Consider the following 17,906-nt stretch of genomic DNA (forward strand, 5'->3'; position numbering starts at 1 on the left):
GCATAACTATATGTATCTTATAAGACTGGACTCCAAGTGAAGAGCTTAGCTCAAGGTCTGGTGGCGGTGGTGGTGGTGGTGATTGCTAAGTTGTGTCCGACTCTTGCGACCCCATGGACTGTAGCCTGCCAGGCTCCTCTGTCAGTGGGATTTTCCAGGCAAGAACACTGGAGTGGACTGCCATTTCCTTCTCCAAGCTCAAGGTCTGGAATCTGGTAAACCCTCGACATCAGCTGTTCCCACCCTCACTGAGCTGGGCGGTCAGACTGTCAGTGTTGACTGAGAATCTGCTATGTAACACACTTTGTGCTGCACAGGACTGGAGGATAGAGAATCGCTATTCGAGATAAGCCTTTCCCTCGAGCTGAGAAGCTCCGCCACAGTAAGCAGACCTGCGGGCTGAATCCGAAAGTGAGCGCAGTGCTGGAGTATCCCGGAAGGGCTCCCTGTGGCCCGTGGCACTGGAGGGGGACTCTGGCGAATAGAAGGTTGTTAGGTCAGTGGAAGGACAGCCGGAGTGAAAAGCACAGCACGAGAAAAGGCCTGGAGGCAGAGGCTGCCTGGACGAGGAGGCTCCCCCATGGCTAGGAGGGTGTGCCCCCTTCCCCCTCCACCTCTGCCGCCTCTGCAACCTGGAGGCTTGGCCAGCAGTCTCCCCACGCTGCAGTTCCCCCTCTTTGTTGTGAGGAGTTCAGTGAGCTAATGGATGTTGGTAGCTCTTGAAAGAATAGTTGGTAGAGAGTCAGCGCTCAGTAAATATGATCAGAAAGGGCTGCCCAGCTGAAGTAAGATTTGCTTTCATTGCTTCACAAACCCTCACTTGAGCACCCACAGTGTGTGAAGCCCTGTGGGATGTGGGATTGCATGTTTATAGCCGTCTGAGATCTTGTCGGTAGGGGGTGCTGGGCAGTAAGTCCTTACTCAGTACACATCTGTTGAGAACCTGCTCTAGTTTCAAGATAGTGTTAGATGTCAGCTTGGGACATAACTCCTGCCCACTCAGGAAGATAGACACGCCTCATGTTTCACAGCAAAGGAGTTTTGCATGCATTTTCTCCTGCCAGTGAGTCGTGCGAGAAATTACATTTAATCCTGTATCACAGGACAAATACAGGGAAGTTCCATAACGCATTCAGGGCACTTGGTGAGTTAATGGCCGCATTCAGACCCAAGCCAACAGGCTGCCTCAGCCTAGCTGGCCTCCAGAATTTTAGCGACTGCCTTGGAAGCCAGAGGGACCCAGCCAGGAAACTGCAGAAAGCAGAAAGCCACTGAGTCCTCACGCAGGGACATAATAGGGTTGAAAGTTGTTGAAGAAGGAGGTCGGAAAAGCAGTGTGCAAAGTGGGTGGAGGAGACAAAGCAGAGAGACCAGCCTGAAGGCTCCGCAGCGAAGCAGGTGAGGTAGGAAGAGCCTGGGCCTTTGTTTTTCAACCATTCTCCACCTGCAGACGCCCCCTGCCCCCATTTGCCTCTGAGAAGATAACAGTTTTACACTTTCTTTAATGTTGTTTACAATTTCAGAAATAACATTGTGACAAAGCCAAATCCAACCAAAACCTAAAGTAAGGAGGCAAAACACAGTTCTGTGTACAGTCATATGACTTTCCCTCCAAAATTTGGCCTCCACCTGGAATTATCAGAGATTTTATTTCACCTCTTCCCTGTGTCCACCAACTTCCCCAACACAGTGAGTTGGACTAGCCTATCCTAAAATGTTAGAAATGGGTGTGGATCAAAAAGGAAGACCTGTGTAAATATTAGTAACACCAGGCTCCTGTCCAACAGTATATGCTGTTAGTCAGGTATCATCACAGGGAGAGGTGTCATCATACCAAGTTTAAAGTCACTGGGACTTTGACTCAGAGTTGGCATGGAAATGTGGTGGGGGTAATAATATTAGAAGAAATAGGATATTGTTTTGAATGGGAAAAGCACTGGACCAAGAATTAGGGGCTTTAGCACCAACGGTGGGCTTTGGGGAAATTGTTTAAATTTCCTTAATCTTTTCTGTAAATGTTGGTGATGACGATGGTAATAACAATGATAACAGTGATACCTACTACTAATGCGTTTCAGAATTTCTTCTAGCCTTAAAAATTGTGGTGTTAAGATTAAATAAGTGCATTTTCTCATTCCCAGAAGGTACAAGTTTTTATAACTTTGGAAGTTTAACCAGCTTCCCATCAGAATTCATGCTGGCACATAACCTTCACAAATGCACTGCTCCCCACAGATTGGTGTTTCTAAATAGAAAAATGAGTGAAGTTCAGGCCAGCGTGATGGCCAAGTAGCTAGCTGTGGCACCCAGAGAACAGCGTTCACGCTGCTGCAGAACTGGGCGAGCCAGTGGTGCTGCTCCGTCCCCTAGCGGTGCGAGGAAATGAAGTGAAAGCTGCTTGGTCGCTTCCGATTCTTTGCAACCCCATGGACTATACAGTCCATGGAATTCTCCAGACCAGAGCACTGGAGTGGTAGCCTTTACCTTCTCCCAGGTATCTTCCCAACCCAGGGATTGAACCCACGTCTCTCACATTGCAGGCGGATTCTTTACCAGCTGAGCCACCAGGGAAGGCGAGCAGTGCGATGAGAACCCCCAGTTCAGGCTCTGTGAGAGTTAGAACCGCACAAGTTAGTAAGCCTCAGAGCTAGTTGTGTGACCCATAGCTTCAGACTCCTGGGATAGTAAATATGAATACTCTAGCTTTAGGCCTACAGTGCCCCTCTTCAGTCATCCTTTTTCATAATCCCATATTTCCTTTAGCACTGTCAGTTCTTGAATTTATCTCAGATGTTGTCTGTGTTTATTATGTGTCTGCTTCTATTACAATTAAAGCTCTTAGAAGGCAAGATTCTGCCTTAATCATTGATGCATCGTGGTGCTCAACGTTTGTTGGCTGCTTGGAAATACAGGTGCCAGCTTTCCTTGTAGCTGAATGTGACCAAGTGACCAAATTCTGCCTGCATTCTAACTCATATCCCATTGGCCAGAATTTCGTCACTTGGTCACATTCAGCTACAAGGAAAGCTGGCACCTGTACTTGTTCACAAGTAAACAACTACCCACTAAAACTTGGAGATTTCATTACTACAAAATAACAATTGTTTTTGAGGGACCACCGGCAGTCTTTGCCGCAGCCCAGTTTGCCAAAAGGAGTTTCTAGTAGAGATGGAAAACACCTAAAAAATATTCAAGGATAATTCAAGATTAAATAATATATCTAATTTCTCTTCTGGGCAAATATAGGAAGTATCTTTCCTCTAAACTTAAAGAAGGGGAGTGTTAGATATTTTATCTATTAATTTAACCTTAGACATTGTATTTCCAGGGTATACAAGAAAGAACTTCTAGAATAATATAAACAAATAGAATAATAAAAAATATTTACTTGATTTTTCTTATATTTCCTTTAAGTGCCTATCACATCACCCTCTGAAAAGACTACCCTTTCCTCTAAAATCATTTAAATTTTAACCATTTCTTTTTCTAATTTCTAAGGGATAGAGTTAAATCCAGAAGGGGAGCGATCTCTCTAATACTTTTCCTTTCTACTGCTGTCTCCTTCTTAGGGAAAAGCAGAAAAGCCTATTTGCCTTCAGTTATCATCAAAAGTGATATTAAGAAAAGGTTGTAACTATAAAGCTACATGAAGACTTTAAACGTGTATAGGCACATTGGAAAACTTGGGAAAAAATTGCTTTAATGACTCTGTTCATCAGCTAGGGCTGCCATAAGAAAATGCAGCCAGCTGGGCGGCTTCAACAGGAGGCATTTATTTCTCACAGTGCTGGAGGCTGGAAGTCTAAGATCAGGTTGCCTACTGATGTGGTTCCTGGTGAGAGCTCTTTTTCCAGCTTTCTCAGCGTCATATGTGGCAGAGAGAGAGCGCGCATGCCTTGGTGTGTCTTGGATGATATTCACCCTGCCAGACCGGGATCCTCCCTTAAGCCTTCATCTAACCTTAATTACTTCCTTAGTCCATGTACACAATGGGGGTTGGGACTTCCACAAAGAATTGGGGGGCTATGCAGTTCAGTCCACGGCAATGACAAAGTGCCTTTTCTCTAGTAACGTATACCTTTGCCAGTGACACCCAGATGAGTCAGGAGGCAAAAATGCTGGTGTACTGTTGATCAACTGCTACAGATATCACCCAGGTTATCTCAGATCCACATGAAATGCGTCACTAATATCTTTAAAGTTGGAAGTGTGAGCTCACATCAGGTCTCTGCTTTAGGGAGAAATCAGCTCAGTTGTAATGCAGTTTTCTGACCCACATGATTGGAGCCCCCCGAGTCCTGAGCCTCCTGCACCCAGATACCTGTTCTGTGTTGTTTTCTAAAGGGTTTCTTTGATTTAAAAAGAAAAAAAAAAAAAAAAAAAAAACTTTTGCTTGCTACTTCCAGCCCCAATTTAATCTTCTTTCTTTCCTCAGAAAGCACAAGATTCCTAGATGTTTATCTGTTTCTCTTTGATGATTTCCTCTTAGTTACGAAAACTAAGCGCAACAAAAAGGTAAAAGTCTGTTGTTTCTAAATAAGTCTGTTGAATGAGTTTAGAGATATTTCTGAATAAGTTGTTAAAAAGAGAAAAAAATCATGTACTTCAAATCAGACTTTACCCTCCATAAAATGGAGGCATTTAAAAATATTGGCTTTTTCCATCATAGAGTTCTGAACTGAGAAACATCAGTAACAAAAGCGAGTCCCATTTCATAAGGATGCCAGAGGGTGTGTGTAGTTATAGAATGACTCAAGTCCATATACTTTTAGGTGAGTCCCAGAAGCCGCAGGACTTTATGCCTGGCCAGCCTTGACAAATGAAATGGAGATCCTTTTGTCCATGTCAGCCTTTTTCTCATCCACATTGTCCACCACAGTGAAAGCTGTCGGAGCCGGGCGCCTCTTGGAACCAAATGCTGCCAAATGCATTCTCGTTTGAAAGGGCACCTCCTTCCTGAGAAGTGATGATGTAGGGAGGTGCGGGTAGGGAGGGGCTCTGGTCTCTCAGAGTCTACCTGTAATTAACAACTGCAGATGCCAAATAGATGTACAGTTGGCATCACAGGAAAAAAGAGTCACCAAGGGCTAGAGCCACAAAATCTCTTCTAAGACTAGGGATTTTTCTCTTTAAGTATTAATTGTTAGTATTGTTGTCGTTACTCCCCATTAAGCCACGGGTCTCATGGTCCACCACTTTTCCCATTTCACGGTCTGTTCCCTGACTGATGCAAGGCTTTCAGGAAGGGGCCTTTTCTGCAGCCCTTAGAGGTGGGAAGAGCTGCAGTTTCTCCTTGGCCATCAGAGATACTTAATGTTCTAACCCACTCACTCTTTTACTCAATAGCTTGCCTGACACAGATGTTAAGATCATGAGACTAGATCTCTCGGTATTTTAATATTCTAAGCTTCTGGATGGCATGTTGGTTTCTGTTGTTTGTCGTCCTAGTCGATAAGTCATGTCCACCTCTTTTGCAACTCCATGGATTGTAGCCCACCAGGCTCCTCTGTCCCTGGGATTTCCCAAGCAAGAATACTGGAGTTGGGTTGCCATTTCCTTCTCCAGGGGATCTTCCTGACCCAGGGATCAAACCTGTGTCTCCTGCATTAGCAGGCAGATTCTTTACCACTGAGCCACCAGGAAAGTGGCCTGTTGGTTAGTTAAGCTAAATAATTTAAGGGCCTATATGCAATAAGAAAAAAATGGGCTTCCCACTTGGTGCTAGTGGTAAAGAACCTGCCTGCCAGTGTAGGAGACGTAAGAGATGCAGGTTCAAGGCCTGGGTCAGGAAGATCCCCTGGAGGAGGGCATGGCAACTCGCTCCAGTATCCTTGCCTGGAGAATCCTGTGGACAGAAGAGCGGTCCACAGGGTCATAGTCAGATACAACTGAAATGACTTAGCTCACAAGCAATAAAATAGATACCCATTAATCAATCTGTGAATAGTTGATTGGTTGGGGAGGGAGTGGCTGTTGGAGATACTAAGAGTCAGTTTCGAAACTTGGATGACCTCCTGTTTTTAGCTGCCAGACGAGCATGTCTGAACAGGTCAAGCCCTGAAAAAAAATCTCTGTCCCCTTCCAAAACCTGACATTAAGCACAGCTTACCTTCTCTTTACCTAATGGCACAGATCAGAGCCCGTGACTCATTACTGACCATGTTATAATATTCTGCTTCCATGCTTCACAACTTGATTCTAAAATAAGGAATGTTACCTGTTTTAAATTCCCCTTTAAATTATTCTGTCTGATAAATCTGAGAATTTTATTGACTTCACAGGAGCAGAAATAACCACCCAGAGAAGACATCAGGTGCCATTTATTTTTTTGGAAAAAGAAATAAAGAATGTTGTGTTTTCATTTCTCTTTGCTATTTAGTGCGCAAATTGCTTCATGTACATCACAATTTTTGACATCTGTTTTCTTTTAATTTAGCATATATATTCAAAACAATTTCAGTTATTTATAAATCATAGAGCATGCAATCTGTTTATTTAGATTTTAGTGTAAGATCCCATAGATAGAGTGGGCCCAGATGAGGCTCCTCTTTCTCATTCATTTAACTCAGTACTACAGAGGGATACTTGAAATAAAGATCTTTCTGGTGATGTGATGGTGATTTAATGTTTCCAAGTTATGGAATTGACCATTTATTTATTCAGGTGATTAAACTTGGGGCTCAGAAACACTGTGTTTTAAATCACTGTGTACTTTGGGAAATGCTTTTCAAGATCCTAAAAGAGTAGTAAGCTGGATTTCAAACAATTGTTTCTAAAAATCAGTTTGTTTAAGGATGTGCTGTAAGTATGTGTGTCAGTATTTATTTCCTGTTTTTGCATTATTTCCTCCTAAATTTCAGAAACTTGGAGGCTCAGACCCTGGTTTAATGTGCCCTTCACTTACTCCTGAGCTGCAAACAGTAATCAAAGAAGGTGGTTCGTGTACAGTAATTGATCAGCCCATTCCACTAGACAGATTGGTTGTCAGAGGTCTCGAGCCACTCCACGTGTCAGGTATGTGTCTTACATGCATCATTCAGCTCATCTCTTTGCCATCCCAGAGTTTTACGTTGGCCTTTTTTGATAGCAAGACATGAATCCAATTTAAATCTTCAACAAAGATAATACTGAGCTTCCATGTAGTTAAATATCACCCATTCTACAGGCTAGTTATGGAAGGAGTGCAGGACTTGCTTCCAACACTTGGATGACCCAGCTCTGCCCTTTGCTAACTGTGTGGTTCTGTGTGCAAGGTATTGGGTTGGCTAAAAAGTTCATTCTGGCTTTTCTGTAAGATCTTATGGGAAAACCTCTAAACATTTTGTCCAATTCAATATGTAAATTTTCTAAGCCACAGGTGTTGTTCAGTAGCTAAGTCATATCCAACTCTGCAATTCCATGGATGCAGCATGCCAGGGTTCCCTGTCCTTCACTATTCTGGAGTTTGCTCAAACTCATGTCTATTAAGTTGGTGATGCCATCCAACCATCTTATCCTCTGTTGCCCCCTTCTCCTCCTGCCCTCAGTCTTTCCCAGCATCAGGGTCTTTTCCAGTGAGTCAGCTCTTTGCATCAAATGGCCAAAATATTGGCGCTTCAACCTCAGTCCTTCCAATGAATATTCAGGGTTGATATCCTTTAGGATTGACTGGTTTGATCTCTCTGCTGTCCAAGGGACTCTCAAGAGTCTTCTCTAGCACTCCAGCCCTACAAATTGAAATTCTTCAGCACTCAGCTTTCTTTATGGTCCAACTCTCACATCCGTACATGACTACTGGAAAAACCATAGCTTTGACTGTATGGACCTTTGTTGGCAAAGTGATGTCTCTGCTTTTTAATACACTGTCTAGGTTTGTCATAGCTTTCCTTCCAAGGACCAAGTGTTTTAATTTCATGTTTGCAGTCACCAATCCATACTTATTTCTGAGCCCAAGAAAATAAAATCTAACCCTAACCCTAACCCCTAACCCTAATTTTTCCACTGTTTCCACTTTTTCCCCATCTGTTTGCCATGAAGTGATGGGACTGGATGCTATGATCTTAGTTGTTTGAATGTTGAGTTTTAAGCCAGCTTTTTCATTCTCCTCTTTCACCCTCATCTAGAAGCTCTTTAGTTCCTCTTCACTTTCTGCCATTAGAGTGGTTGTCATCTGCCTCTCTGAGGTTGTTGATACTTCTCCTGGCAATCTTGATTCCAGCTTGTGATTCATCCACCTGGCATTTTGCATGATGCACCCTGCATAGACATTAAGTAAACAGGGTGACAGTATACAGCCTTGTCATACTCCTTTCTGAAGTTTGAACCAGTCAGTTACTCCATGTCCAGTTCTAACTGTCGCTTCTTGACCTTCATACAGGTTTCTCAGGGGAAAGGTAAGGTGGTCTGGTATTCCCATCTCTTAAAGAATTTTCCACTGTTTGTTATGGTCCACACAGTCCAGGGCTTTAGTGTAGTCAATGAAGCAGAAGTAGGTGTGTTTCTGAAATTCCCTTGCTTTCTCTATGATCCAACGAATATTGGCAATTTGATCTCTAGTTCCTCTGCCTTTTTTAAACCCAGCTTGTACATCTAGAAGTTTCCCAGTTCACATACTGCTGAAGCCTAGTTTGAAAGATTTTGAGCATAACTTTGCTAGTGTGTGAAATGAGGGCAATTGTATGGTAGTTTGAGCATTCTTTGGCATTGCCCTTCTTTGGGACTGGAATGAAAACTGACCTTTTCCAGTCCTGCAGCCACTGCTGAGTTTTCCAAATTTGCTGTCATGTTGAGTGCAGCACTTTAACAGCATCCTCTTTTAGGATTTTTAATAGCTCAGCTGGAATTCCATCACCTCCACTAGCTTTGTTCATAATTCAGCTTGATAAAATCAAGATAATATCTTCCCCAGTTGGTTGTCATGAGAATTAAATAATGCAGGTAAAGCACTCAATAAATGATGGCTGATACTAGGTCTGTTAATCATTTTAGTACCAAAGCTATTGTTAAAGCGCTGGTAAACCAAGACATGCGAGGAAGGCCTGAGATATTTTACTGCAATTGCTCTATAGAAAAGTGCCAGAAATAAACATAAATATGTGTATGTACATACATACACACGTGTATAGATCAGAAATATATATTTTTGTTTTTCAAGCATTTCCTGAGAACCAGACACTCTGTAAGTGCCTTGGAGTCACAAAGATGGAGTCCTCAGAACAACGAAAGATCAATACATCCTATCAGGAAAGCCCTGGGTCTCCGAGGGACTTGAAGGATGTCTTGGCTGATGTAGTACTGTGTGGGAGGCAGCAGTGTTCGAAAGGAAGCAGGCCTCTTTCTGCCTTGGGTACAGGCTCATAGGAGACCAGCAAAGACAGCAGGAGGAGAGTGCCTTCTTGCCCCAAGGAGGGGAGGACAGGGAGGACAGGGCAAGCCCTGAAGCACCCAGCGCAGCAGCCCTGGGATGCGGCTGCTGCTGCTGCTGCTGCTGAGTCACTTCAGTCATGTCCGACTCTGTGCGACCCATAGACGGCAGCCCACCAGGCTCTCCCATCCCTGGGATTCTCCAGGCAAGAACACTGGAGTGGGTTTCCATTTCCTTCTCCAGTGCGTGAAAGTGAAAAGTGAAAGTGAAGTCGCTCAGTCGTGTCCAACCCTGCAGCCTTCCAGGCTCCTCCGTCCATGGGCTTTTCCAGGCAGGAGTACTGGAGTGGGGTGCCATTGCCTTCTCCGCAGCCCTGGGCTAGCTGGTCCCTACTCACTAGCAGGGGACCAGCCTATACATGGCACAGCAACACTGCACCCTGAAGACACCAACAGGTAATAATAATAGCCACCCTGTGCATCAGTATGTTATGTAACTAGGCTGTATATTTGAATGTTTAAATCCTGAATGTATCCAAACTCTCTCCAAGAGCAGCCGGGCTCCAGTGGGGTGGGAGGACCCTGCATCCAGACTAGAGCCTTCTGCTTCCCTTGTCTGTTCTACTTAGGAGAAATAGAGGCTTTGCTGAAAAACAACTAGGCGGGCCTTAAGGCCTCTTAGAGCAGAGGCCAAAATCTGCATAAACCAGAGAGCTTTCCTGAGCAAGCTTAGAAAGGGGCATCTCAGAGGGACACAGCCTTCTTACTGGAGTGGCCATAGTTAGAAGATTCTGCCGGGATGTATGGATGTGAGCGGAGGAAGATGTGTGATCCCCCAGCAGGAGAGGGAAGCAGCTTGGGCTCAAGTCAGCCGCAGCCACGCCAGACAGCTGGACTCTGGGAAACCTGGCATCCCAGGATTCCCTTGGGAGATGCATGTATTTTCTTTTGTATTCCTTTTTTTTTCTCCTTTCTTTTTTAAATAAAATCAATACCTTTTTAAAACCATACTTCACCATGTTTTGTTACTTTTTAATTTGTCACTACCATTTCGTTTTTAAATACTAACATTGGTCATTATTTTAACTGTCTGGATACAGTGCCTGAGTCAGAATAGCTGTAGGGTGAAACAGAATAAAGTCGGAAAAAAAAGGGACTGTGCTTTAAAGTGACAGAAACCTAGTTTCACATCCTGGCTATATCATTCACAAGCTGTGTGACTTTAGAAAAATACACCTAATCTGTGTCCTCATTTGGAATTAGTTGACTTTATTAATTGAAGTATAGTGGATTTACAGTGTTCCAAGTATACAGCAGTGATTCCATTTTATATACACACCTTTTTTTCAGATTCTTTTCCACTATAGGTTATTACAAGGTACCGAAGAATTTAGTTCCTGCACTGTGTAGTAGGTCCTGTTGCTTATGTCTTTTTAATTGTGTTTATCTTTGGCCGTGCTGGGTCTTCACTGTTGCGTGGCCTTTTCTCTAGCTGCAGCAAGTGAGCGCTGCTCTCTGCAGTGTGCAGGCTTCTCACTGCAGTGGCTGCTATTGTTGCGGAGCACAGGCCCTAGGGCAGCCGGCTTTGGCAGGCTGCAGCATGTGGGCTCTGGAGTTGCGGCTCCTGGACTCGAGGGCACAGGCCCACTCGGTGGCACTCAGGCTGAGCTGCCCGCAGCATGTGTGGTCTTCCTGGATCGGGATCGAACCCGGGTCTGCTGCACTGGCAGGTGGGTTCTTTACCACTGAGCCACCAGGGAAGGCCTCTTCATCTGTTTCATATGTTGATACAGTGGGGCTTCCCAGGTGGCACAAGGGTGACGGATTCACCTGTCAGTGCAGGAGACACAGGAGATGCAGGCTCCATCCCTGGGTCGGAAAGATCCCCTGGAGGAGGAAATGGCAACCCACTCCAGTGTTCTTGCTGGGAAAATTCCATGGACAGAGGAGCCTGGCAGGCTACAGATCATGGGGTTGCAGAGTCAGACACGATGTTGATATAGTAGTGTGTATCTGTTAATCTCAAATTCCTAATATATCCCTCCCTTACCTTTCCCCTTTGATAATTAAGATTTTTTTTTCTGAGTGTTTTGTAAATAAGCTCATTTGTATGCCTTTTTTAGATTCCATAAGAAACACTGTGTTTGTCTTTCTCTGTTAAGATGTCACTTTACACCTCTCTAGGTCCATCCATGTTGCTGGGAGTGACACTATTATTTTTTATGGCTGAGTAATATGTGTGTGTGGTCATCTGTTGATGGACATTTAGGATGTTTCCATGTCTTGGCTACTAGCATAGTGTTGCTATGAACATTAGGGTGCAGGTATCATTTCAAATTTTAGTTTTTGTCTTTCCAGATAGATACCCAGAAGCAGGAGTGCTGGGTCATAGGGTAGTTCTCAGTTTTTTGTAGAACCTCCATACTGTTTTCCGCAGGGGACGCAGCAGTTTACATTCCCACCAGTGGTGTAGGGGGGTTCCCATTTCTCTACACCCTCTGCAGCAGGTACTGTCTGTAGACTTTGATGCTGTCTGTAGACTTTGATGACGGACATTCCGCCCTTTGTGAGGTGGCACCTCATTGTAGCTGAGATCTGCATTTCTCTAATAATGAGTGATGTTGAGCATCTTGCCACGTGCCCGTAGGCCATCTGTATGTCTCCTTTGGAGAAATGCCTGTTTAGGTCTTTTGCCCATTTTTTATTAGGTTATTTGCTTTTTTGATGCTGAGTTGTATAAGCTGTTTATTTTGGAAATGAACCCCTTGTTAGCTGCATCATTTGCAAATATTTCCTCCTGTTCTGTAGGTTGTCTTTTTGTTTATGGTTTCCTTTGCTCTGCAAAAGCTTTTAAATTTAATTAGGTCCCGTTTGTTTGTTTTTCCTTTTGTTCCCATTATTCTAGGAGATAAATCCAAAGAAATACTGCTATTTTTGTCAAAGAGCATCCCACTTATGTTTTCCTCTAGGAGTTTTTTTTTTTTTTTTTCTTTTTTTGTAGTCGCTCAGTCGTGTCCGACTCTTTGCGACTCCATGGACTGTAGCCTACTAGGCTCCTCTGTCCATGGGATTTCCAGGCAATAGTACTGGAGTGGGCTGCCATTTCCTTCTCCTCCTCTAGGAGTTTTATAGTATCCAGTCTTACTTTTAAGTCTTTAACCCATTTTGAGATTGTGTTTTTTTGGTGTGTATATGGTGTTAGGTAGTGGTCTGATTTCATTCTTTTACAGATAGCTGTCCAGTTTTCCCAGCTCCTTTATTGGAGGGATTGTCTTTTCTCCATTATATATCTTTGCCTCTTTTGCTGCAGATTAAATGACCATAGGTGCATGGGTTTATTTCTGGGCTTTCGTCCTTTCATTGATCTTTGTGTCTGTTTTTGTGCTGGAACCATACATACTCTTTTGGTCACTGCAGTCTAGTCTGGGGTCGGGGAGCATTGATTCCTGCAGCACCAAGGTGGTTCTTCAAGATTGTTTTGGTGACTCGGGGTAAGTTGACCTCTTATAAAGTCGATCTGTGGTTTAAATGACAATAAGGAAAAAATACATAGCACTGTGCCTAGTGATAGTAAGTGCTTAATAAATGATGTCAGCTATTGTTAATCATTATATTAGAACATCAGGGAGAAAAGCGCTACTCCTTTTTTTATTTATTATCACCTTCTTTTATCTGATAAGCCTCACCATTCCAGGTACTTTTGCTTATGAAATCTTTAGTAGTCATATTACAAACCAAACAGATGAGGGATACTTTAAATAACTGAGAACTACAGATACAGTTATGAGGAAAATGGATTCTGAAATCCAGCCAAGAACCATCACCTGATCTTTAAAGCCTCACTTGCTGCAGGGAATTTATAAGGAGAAAAATCGGGCAGTTAAACAAACACAGCCAGATCTTTTTTCCAGAAAGTCATTTTAATAGGTTTAAGTTCTCTGACCCCAGAAAAGCTGGACAGAATTTCATGACCTTGTCAGGCTTTGTTGTGGTAGAATTTAGGAATTATGAGGGCTAGACTGTTATAGTTTGTAAGACTTAAGTAGTTCTTACAGTTAAAAAAATAAAAGTCTCGTATTTGCTTCAGTTCCGAAATGAGGCTCAACTTGCCTCAATGAGTATGAATTAAATCCACGAACTTCAAGGAATAGGAACAAGGACTGTGAACAAGCATCAGCTTAATAATGATCAGCCAGGAAGGGGCACCCTATCCTCCTCCTCTCTGTAGTACTTGGTATGACCTGGTTTGGCTTTGTTCCTAGACATAAATTGACTATAGAAAGAATATATAGGCTGCCGAACTGGTGCTGTATAAATAATTCAAGGACAAACTTTCATTTTAAGAGCTCCAGCTGTATTAATAAAAAGAAAGGAAATCTGCTTTCCCAGGGAAATCTGCTAGGAAACGACACAACAGACCATTTCTTTTCAAACACAGAAACCATGCCAACGTTTTTTTGTTTTTGCTTTACATTTCACGTAATTTTGGTGGATGTTGGATTTTATTTGAGTCCTTTTTTTTTGGGGGGGGGGCGCTTTTCTTGGACCATTGTGAAGCATTCAGGTGGTTTTCGTATGTTCGCCACATCTTAATTTGTTTAACCCTTCTCTTGATGTTTAACTTCCCTGTAAGTACAAGAAAAGGAGTGCCGGGGGTGGGGGTAGTGGTCAAAGAAACTGATTATTTTTCACAAAGTCTGTCTAATACGCTAAGCTTCTTCCTTCGGGAGGAACACATTTCCCATCACTTAAGCCACAAATGTATTTCATCAAGTCCCAGAAGTTGTTGGCTAAGGAAGAAAAGGTCTGCATAGTGAAGTGGGCTCTCTCATCGACATAGGACAGAAAACTCCCACACATTAATAAACAAAAATCCAGGTTCTTAGGCTGAGAAACTATGGATTTCATATTGAATGCTTTGTTGTTTTGTCCTTAATCTTTTTCTAGTCTTTGGGCTGAGAAATGCTTTCCTCATACAACATGAAAACAGATACCGACAATGTATAGCGGCATTCTTATTACAGGCCCAAACGGAAAACATCAAGGTATGTATTTCAGCTTTGTAGGTTATGATTCTTCAGACATAAGAGGGAAAAAAATCTCACTCCAAACTCACTAAGAAACAGTGAAAGGAAAGTTTTGTCAAGTTGGTAGGACAGGAAGGATATGACTGTCTAACCACATCAGGCTCAGAAACCTCAGCACTGACCGTTTTCTTACATCCCCAGTGTTGACACAGCCTCCCTTGTTTCTCCTGCAGCAGAAGCTGCCTCTGACTTCTGGGAGGTCTATAGGAAATGAGGGTAAAACTGCTTTGGATTGCATGCTTTTAAGTTGTAATCAATTTCAAAGCCCTGTATGCAAACAGTATGATGCCAGCTTAAGTGAGGGGCTCCTGCAGTAATGAACCACCGAGTCTCCTCTTTGAAAATAGGTCCCTGTTTTTACAGCTGTGGAGCTGCAGGGCAGCTGCCTACCTGGCTCTGGTGTCTCTGTCTTAGGAGTTTCCATTTTCGCCTCTCCCTGGTAGGCTTTCCTTAGGACAGCAGTGTGGCCAGTTCCTGGAATGCTGCATTGTGCTCAAGGACTCGACTTCTTCCCTCAGTCTGTTTTTCAAGTTATGCCAGTGGATTAAAAACTTCTATTTCCACACAAAGGGGACATTTAAGGAATTCAATTTTCAAACTACTTACATTCCCAGTACTCATCTTTGTAATGAGTCATCCTTAACTATTATGGTTTCTTGATTACTCACAACTGTTTATCCAAAATATCATACTCATCTAATCCATTTGCATTCATGTGAGTAGAGGTATTGATGATACATTCTAATCAAGACAGAAAATGGGAGACAGGCAAATGTTTCATCAGTCTTCAGTTTTAAAGAGCAAGTCAACGAATACAAAGGAAAATATTAATCCAAATATGTGAGAAATTGTTAGTTTAACATTCTTTTCTCACTATATTCTTTAACAGAGAACATGGATAGCACAAATAACAGCAGCAATCTCTTGCTTCACCAAGAGTCAAGAAACCAAGAAAATGTCCTCATTCACTTTGCCTGCAGAATCCTCGGAAATTTAGGGACCTAAATCAAGTGGCACACCTTTTTAGACATTAGGGATTAAGGTATTCTTTCATTCAAACTTGTAGCACTTAACCTAGGGATGATCTAGAATAAGCATTTTAAAGAAGTTTCAGAATTTGAGCTATAGGTACTCCTCAGGGTAGAGTAATAATGGCTTCAACAAATCTGAACCCTGAGGAATTTCTTCTTAAGTATGCACGTGTTGATATCCCAGAGCATCTCATAATGCTTCAGTCAGGCTTAAAAGTGGGGTGAGGGAAGTATGAGGCTGCTACAGTTCATAATGGATGACCAGGTGGATGCATGTCGTAAAACAATGCCCACTACTTGGGTCTGATATGAATTCTAGCATCTTATTTTATCTGTATCTGTAATGAAACCAAAATTCAGACTTAAATTGAAGAAAGTAGGGAAAACCACTAGACCATTCAGGTATGACCTAAATCAAATCCCTTATGATTATACAGTGGAAGTGAGAAATAGATTTAACGGACTAGACCTGATAGATAGAGTGCCTGATGAACTATGGACGGAGGTTCATGACATTGTACAGGAGACAGAGATCAAGACCATCCCCATGGAAAAGAAATGCAAAAAAGCAAAATGGCTGTCTGAGGAGGCCTTACAAATAGCTGTGAAAAGAAGAGAAGTGAAAGCCAAGGAGAAAAGGAAAGATACAAGCATCTGACTGCAGAGTCCCAAAGAATAGCAAGAAGAGATAAGAAAGCCTTCTTCAGCGATCAGTGCAAAGAAACAGAGGAAAACAATAGAATGAGAAAGACTATAGAGATCTCTTCAAGAAAATCAGAAATACCAAGGGAACATTTCATGCAAAGATGGGCTCAATAAAGGACAGAAATGGTATGGACCTAACAGAAGCAGAAGATATTAAGAAGAGGTGGCAAGAATACACAGAAGAACTGTACAAAAAAGATCTTCATGACCCAGATAATCAAAACGGTGTGATCACTCACCTAGAGCCAGACATCCTGGAATGTGAAGTCAAGTGGGCTTTAGAAAGCATCACTACTAACAAAGCTAGTGGAGGTGATGGAATTCCAGTTGAGCTATTTCAAATCCTGAAAGATGATGCCGTGAAAGTGCTGCACTCAATATGCCAGCAATTTTGGAAAACTCAGCAGTGGCCACAGGACTGGAAAAGATCAGTTTTCATTCCAATCCCAAAGAAAGGCAATGCCAAAGAATGCTCAAACTACCACATAATTGCACTCATCTCACACTCTAGTAAAGTAATGCTCAAAATTCTCCAAGCTAGGCTTCAGCAATATGTGACCTGTGAACTTCCAGATGTTCAAGTTGGATTTAGAAAGGCAGAGGAACCAGAAACCAAATTGCCAACATCCACAAAAGAGTTCCAGAAAAACATCTATTTCTGCTTTATTGACTATGCCAAAGCCTTCAACTGTGTGGATCACAATGAACTGTGGAAAATTCTGAAAGAGATGGGAATACCAGACCACTGGACCTGCCTCTTGAGAAATCTGTATGCAGGTCAGGAAGCAACAGTTAGAACTGGACATGGAACAACAACTGGTTCCAAATAGGAAAAGGAGTATATCAAGGTTGTATATTGTCACCGTGTTTATTTAACTTATATGCAGAGTACATCATGAGAAACTGGGCTGGAAGAAGCACAAGCTGGAATCAAGATTGCCGGGAGAAATATCAAGAACCTCAGATATGCAGATGACACCACCCTTATGGCAGAAAGTGAAGAGGAACTCAAAGCCTCTTGATGAAAGTGAAAGAGGAGAGTGAAAAAGTTGGCTTAAAGCTGAACATTCAGAAAACGAAAATCATGGCATCTGGTCCCATCACTTCATGGCAAATAGATGGGGAAACAGTGTCAGACTTTACTTTTGGGGCTCCAAAATCACTGCAGATGGTGAGTGCAGCCATGAAATTAAAAGACACCCCTTGGAAGGAAAGTTACAACCAACCTAGATAACATATTCAAAAGCCAGAGACATTACTTTGCCAACAAAGGTCCGTCTAGTCAAGGCTATGGTTTTTCCAGTGGTCACGTATGGATGTGAGAGTTGGACTGTGAAGAAAGCTGAGTGCCGAAGAATAGATGTTTTTGAACTGTGGTGTTGAAGATTCTTGAGAGTCCCTTGGACTGCAAGATCCAACCAGTCCATTCTAAAGGAGATAAGCCCTGAGTGTTCTTTGGAAGGACTGATGCTAAAGCTGAAACTCCAGTACTTTGGCCACCTCATGTAAAGAGTTGACTCATTGGAAAAGACTCTGATGCTGGGAGGGATTGGGGGCAGAAGGGGACGACAGAGGATGAGATGGCTGGATGGCATCACCAACTCTATGGATGCGAGTCTGAGTGAACTCCGGGAGTTGGTGATGGAAAGGGAGGCCTGGCGTGCTGTGATTCATGGGGTCGCAAAGAGTCGGGCATGACTGAGCGACTGTCTGAACTGAAACCAAGTCTCCTACCTGACTT

General features: G+C 42.9%; 1 protein-coding gene across 1 annotated transcript in view; it reads left to right on the forward strand.

The window, feature by feature from the left end:
• The window catches only part of PLEKHG7 (pleckstrin homology and RhoGEF domain containing G7), a 68,763-nt gene extending 52,913 nt beyond the window's left edge, over positions 1-15,850 (forward strand). The window contains exons 10-13 of the mRNA XM_018049016.1: positions 4,436-4,515; positions 6,861-7,014; positions 14,290-14,387; positions 15,319-15,850. Coding sequence (XP_017904505.1) covers positions 4,436-4,515; positions 6,861-7,014; positions 14,290-14,387; positions 15,319-15,426 — 440 coding nt within the window. The 3' untranslated portion in view covers positions 15,427-15,850. The remainder of the gene's footprint in view (positions 1-4,435; positions 4,516-6,860; positions 7,015-14,289; positions 14,388-15,318) is intronic.

Source organism: Capra hircus, chromosome 5 (assembly GCF_001704415.2).
Source record: "Capra hircus breed San Clemente chromosome 5, ASM170441v1, whole genome shotgun sequence".
NCBI classification, from domain to species: domain Eukaryota; kingdom Metazoa; phylum Chordata; class Mammalia; order Artiodactyla; family Bovidae; genus Capra; species Capra hircus.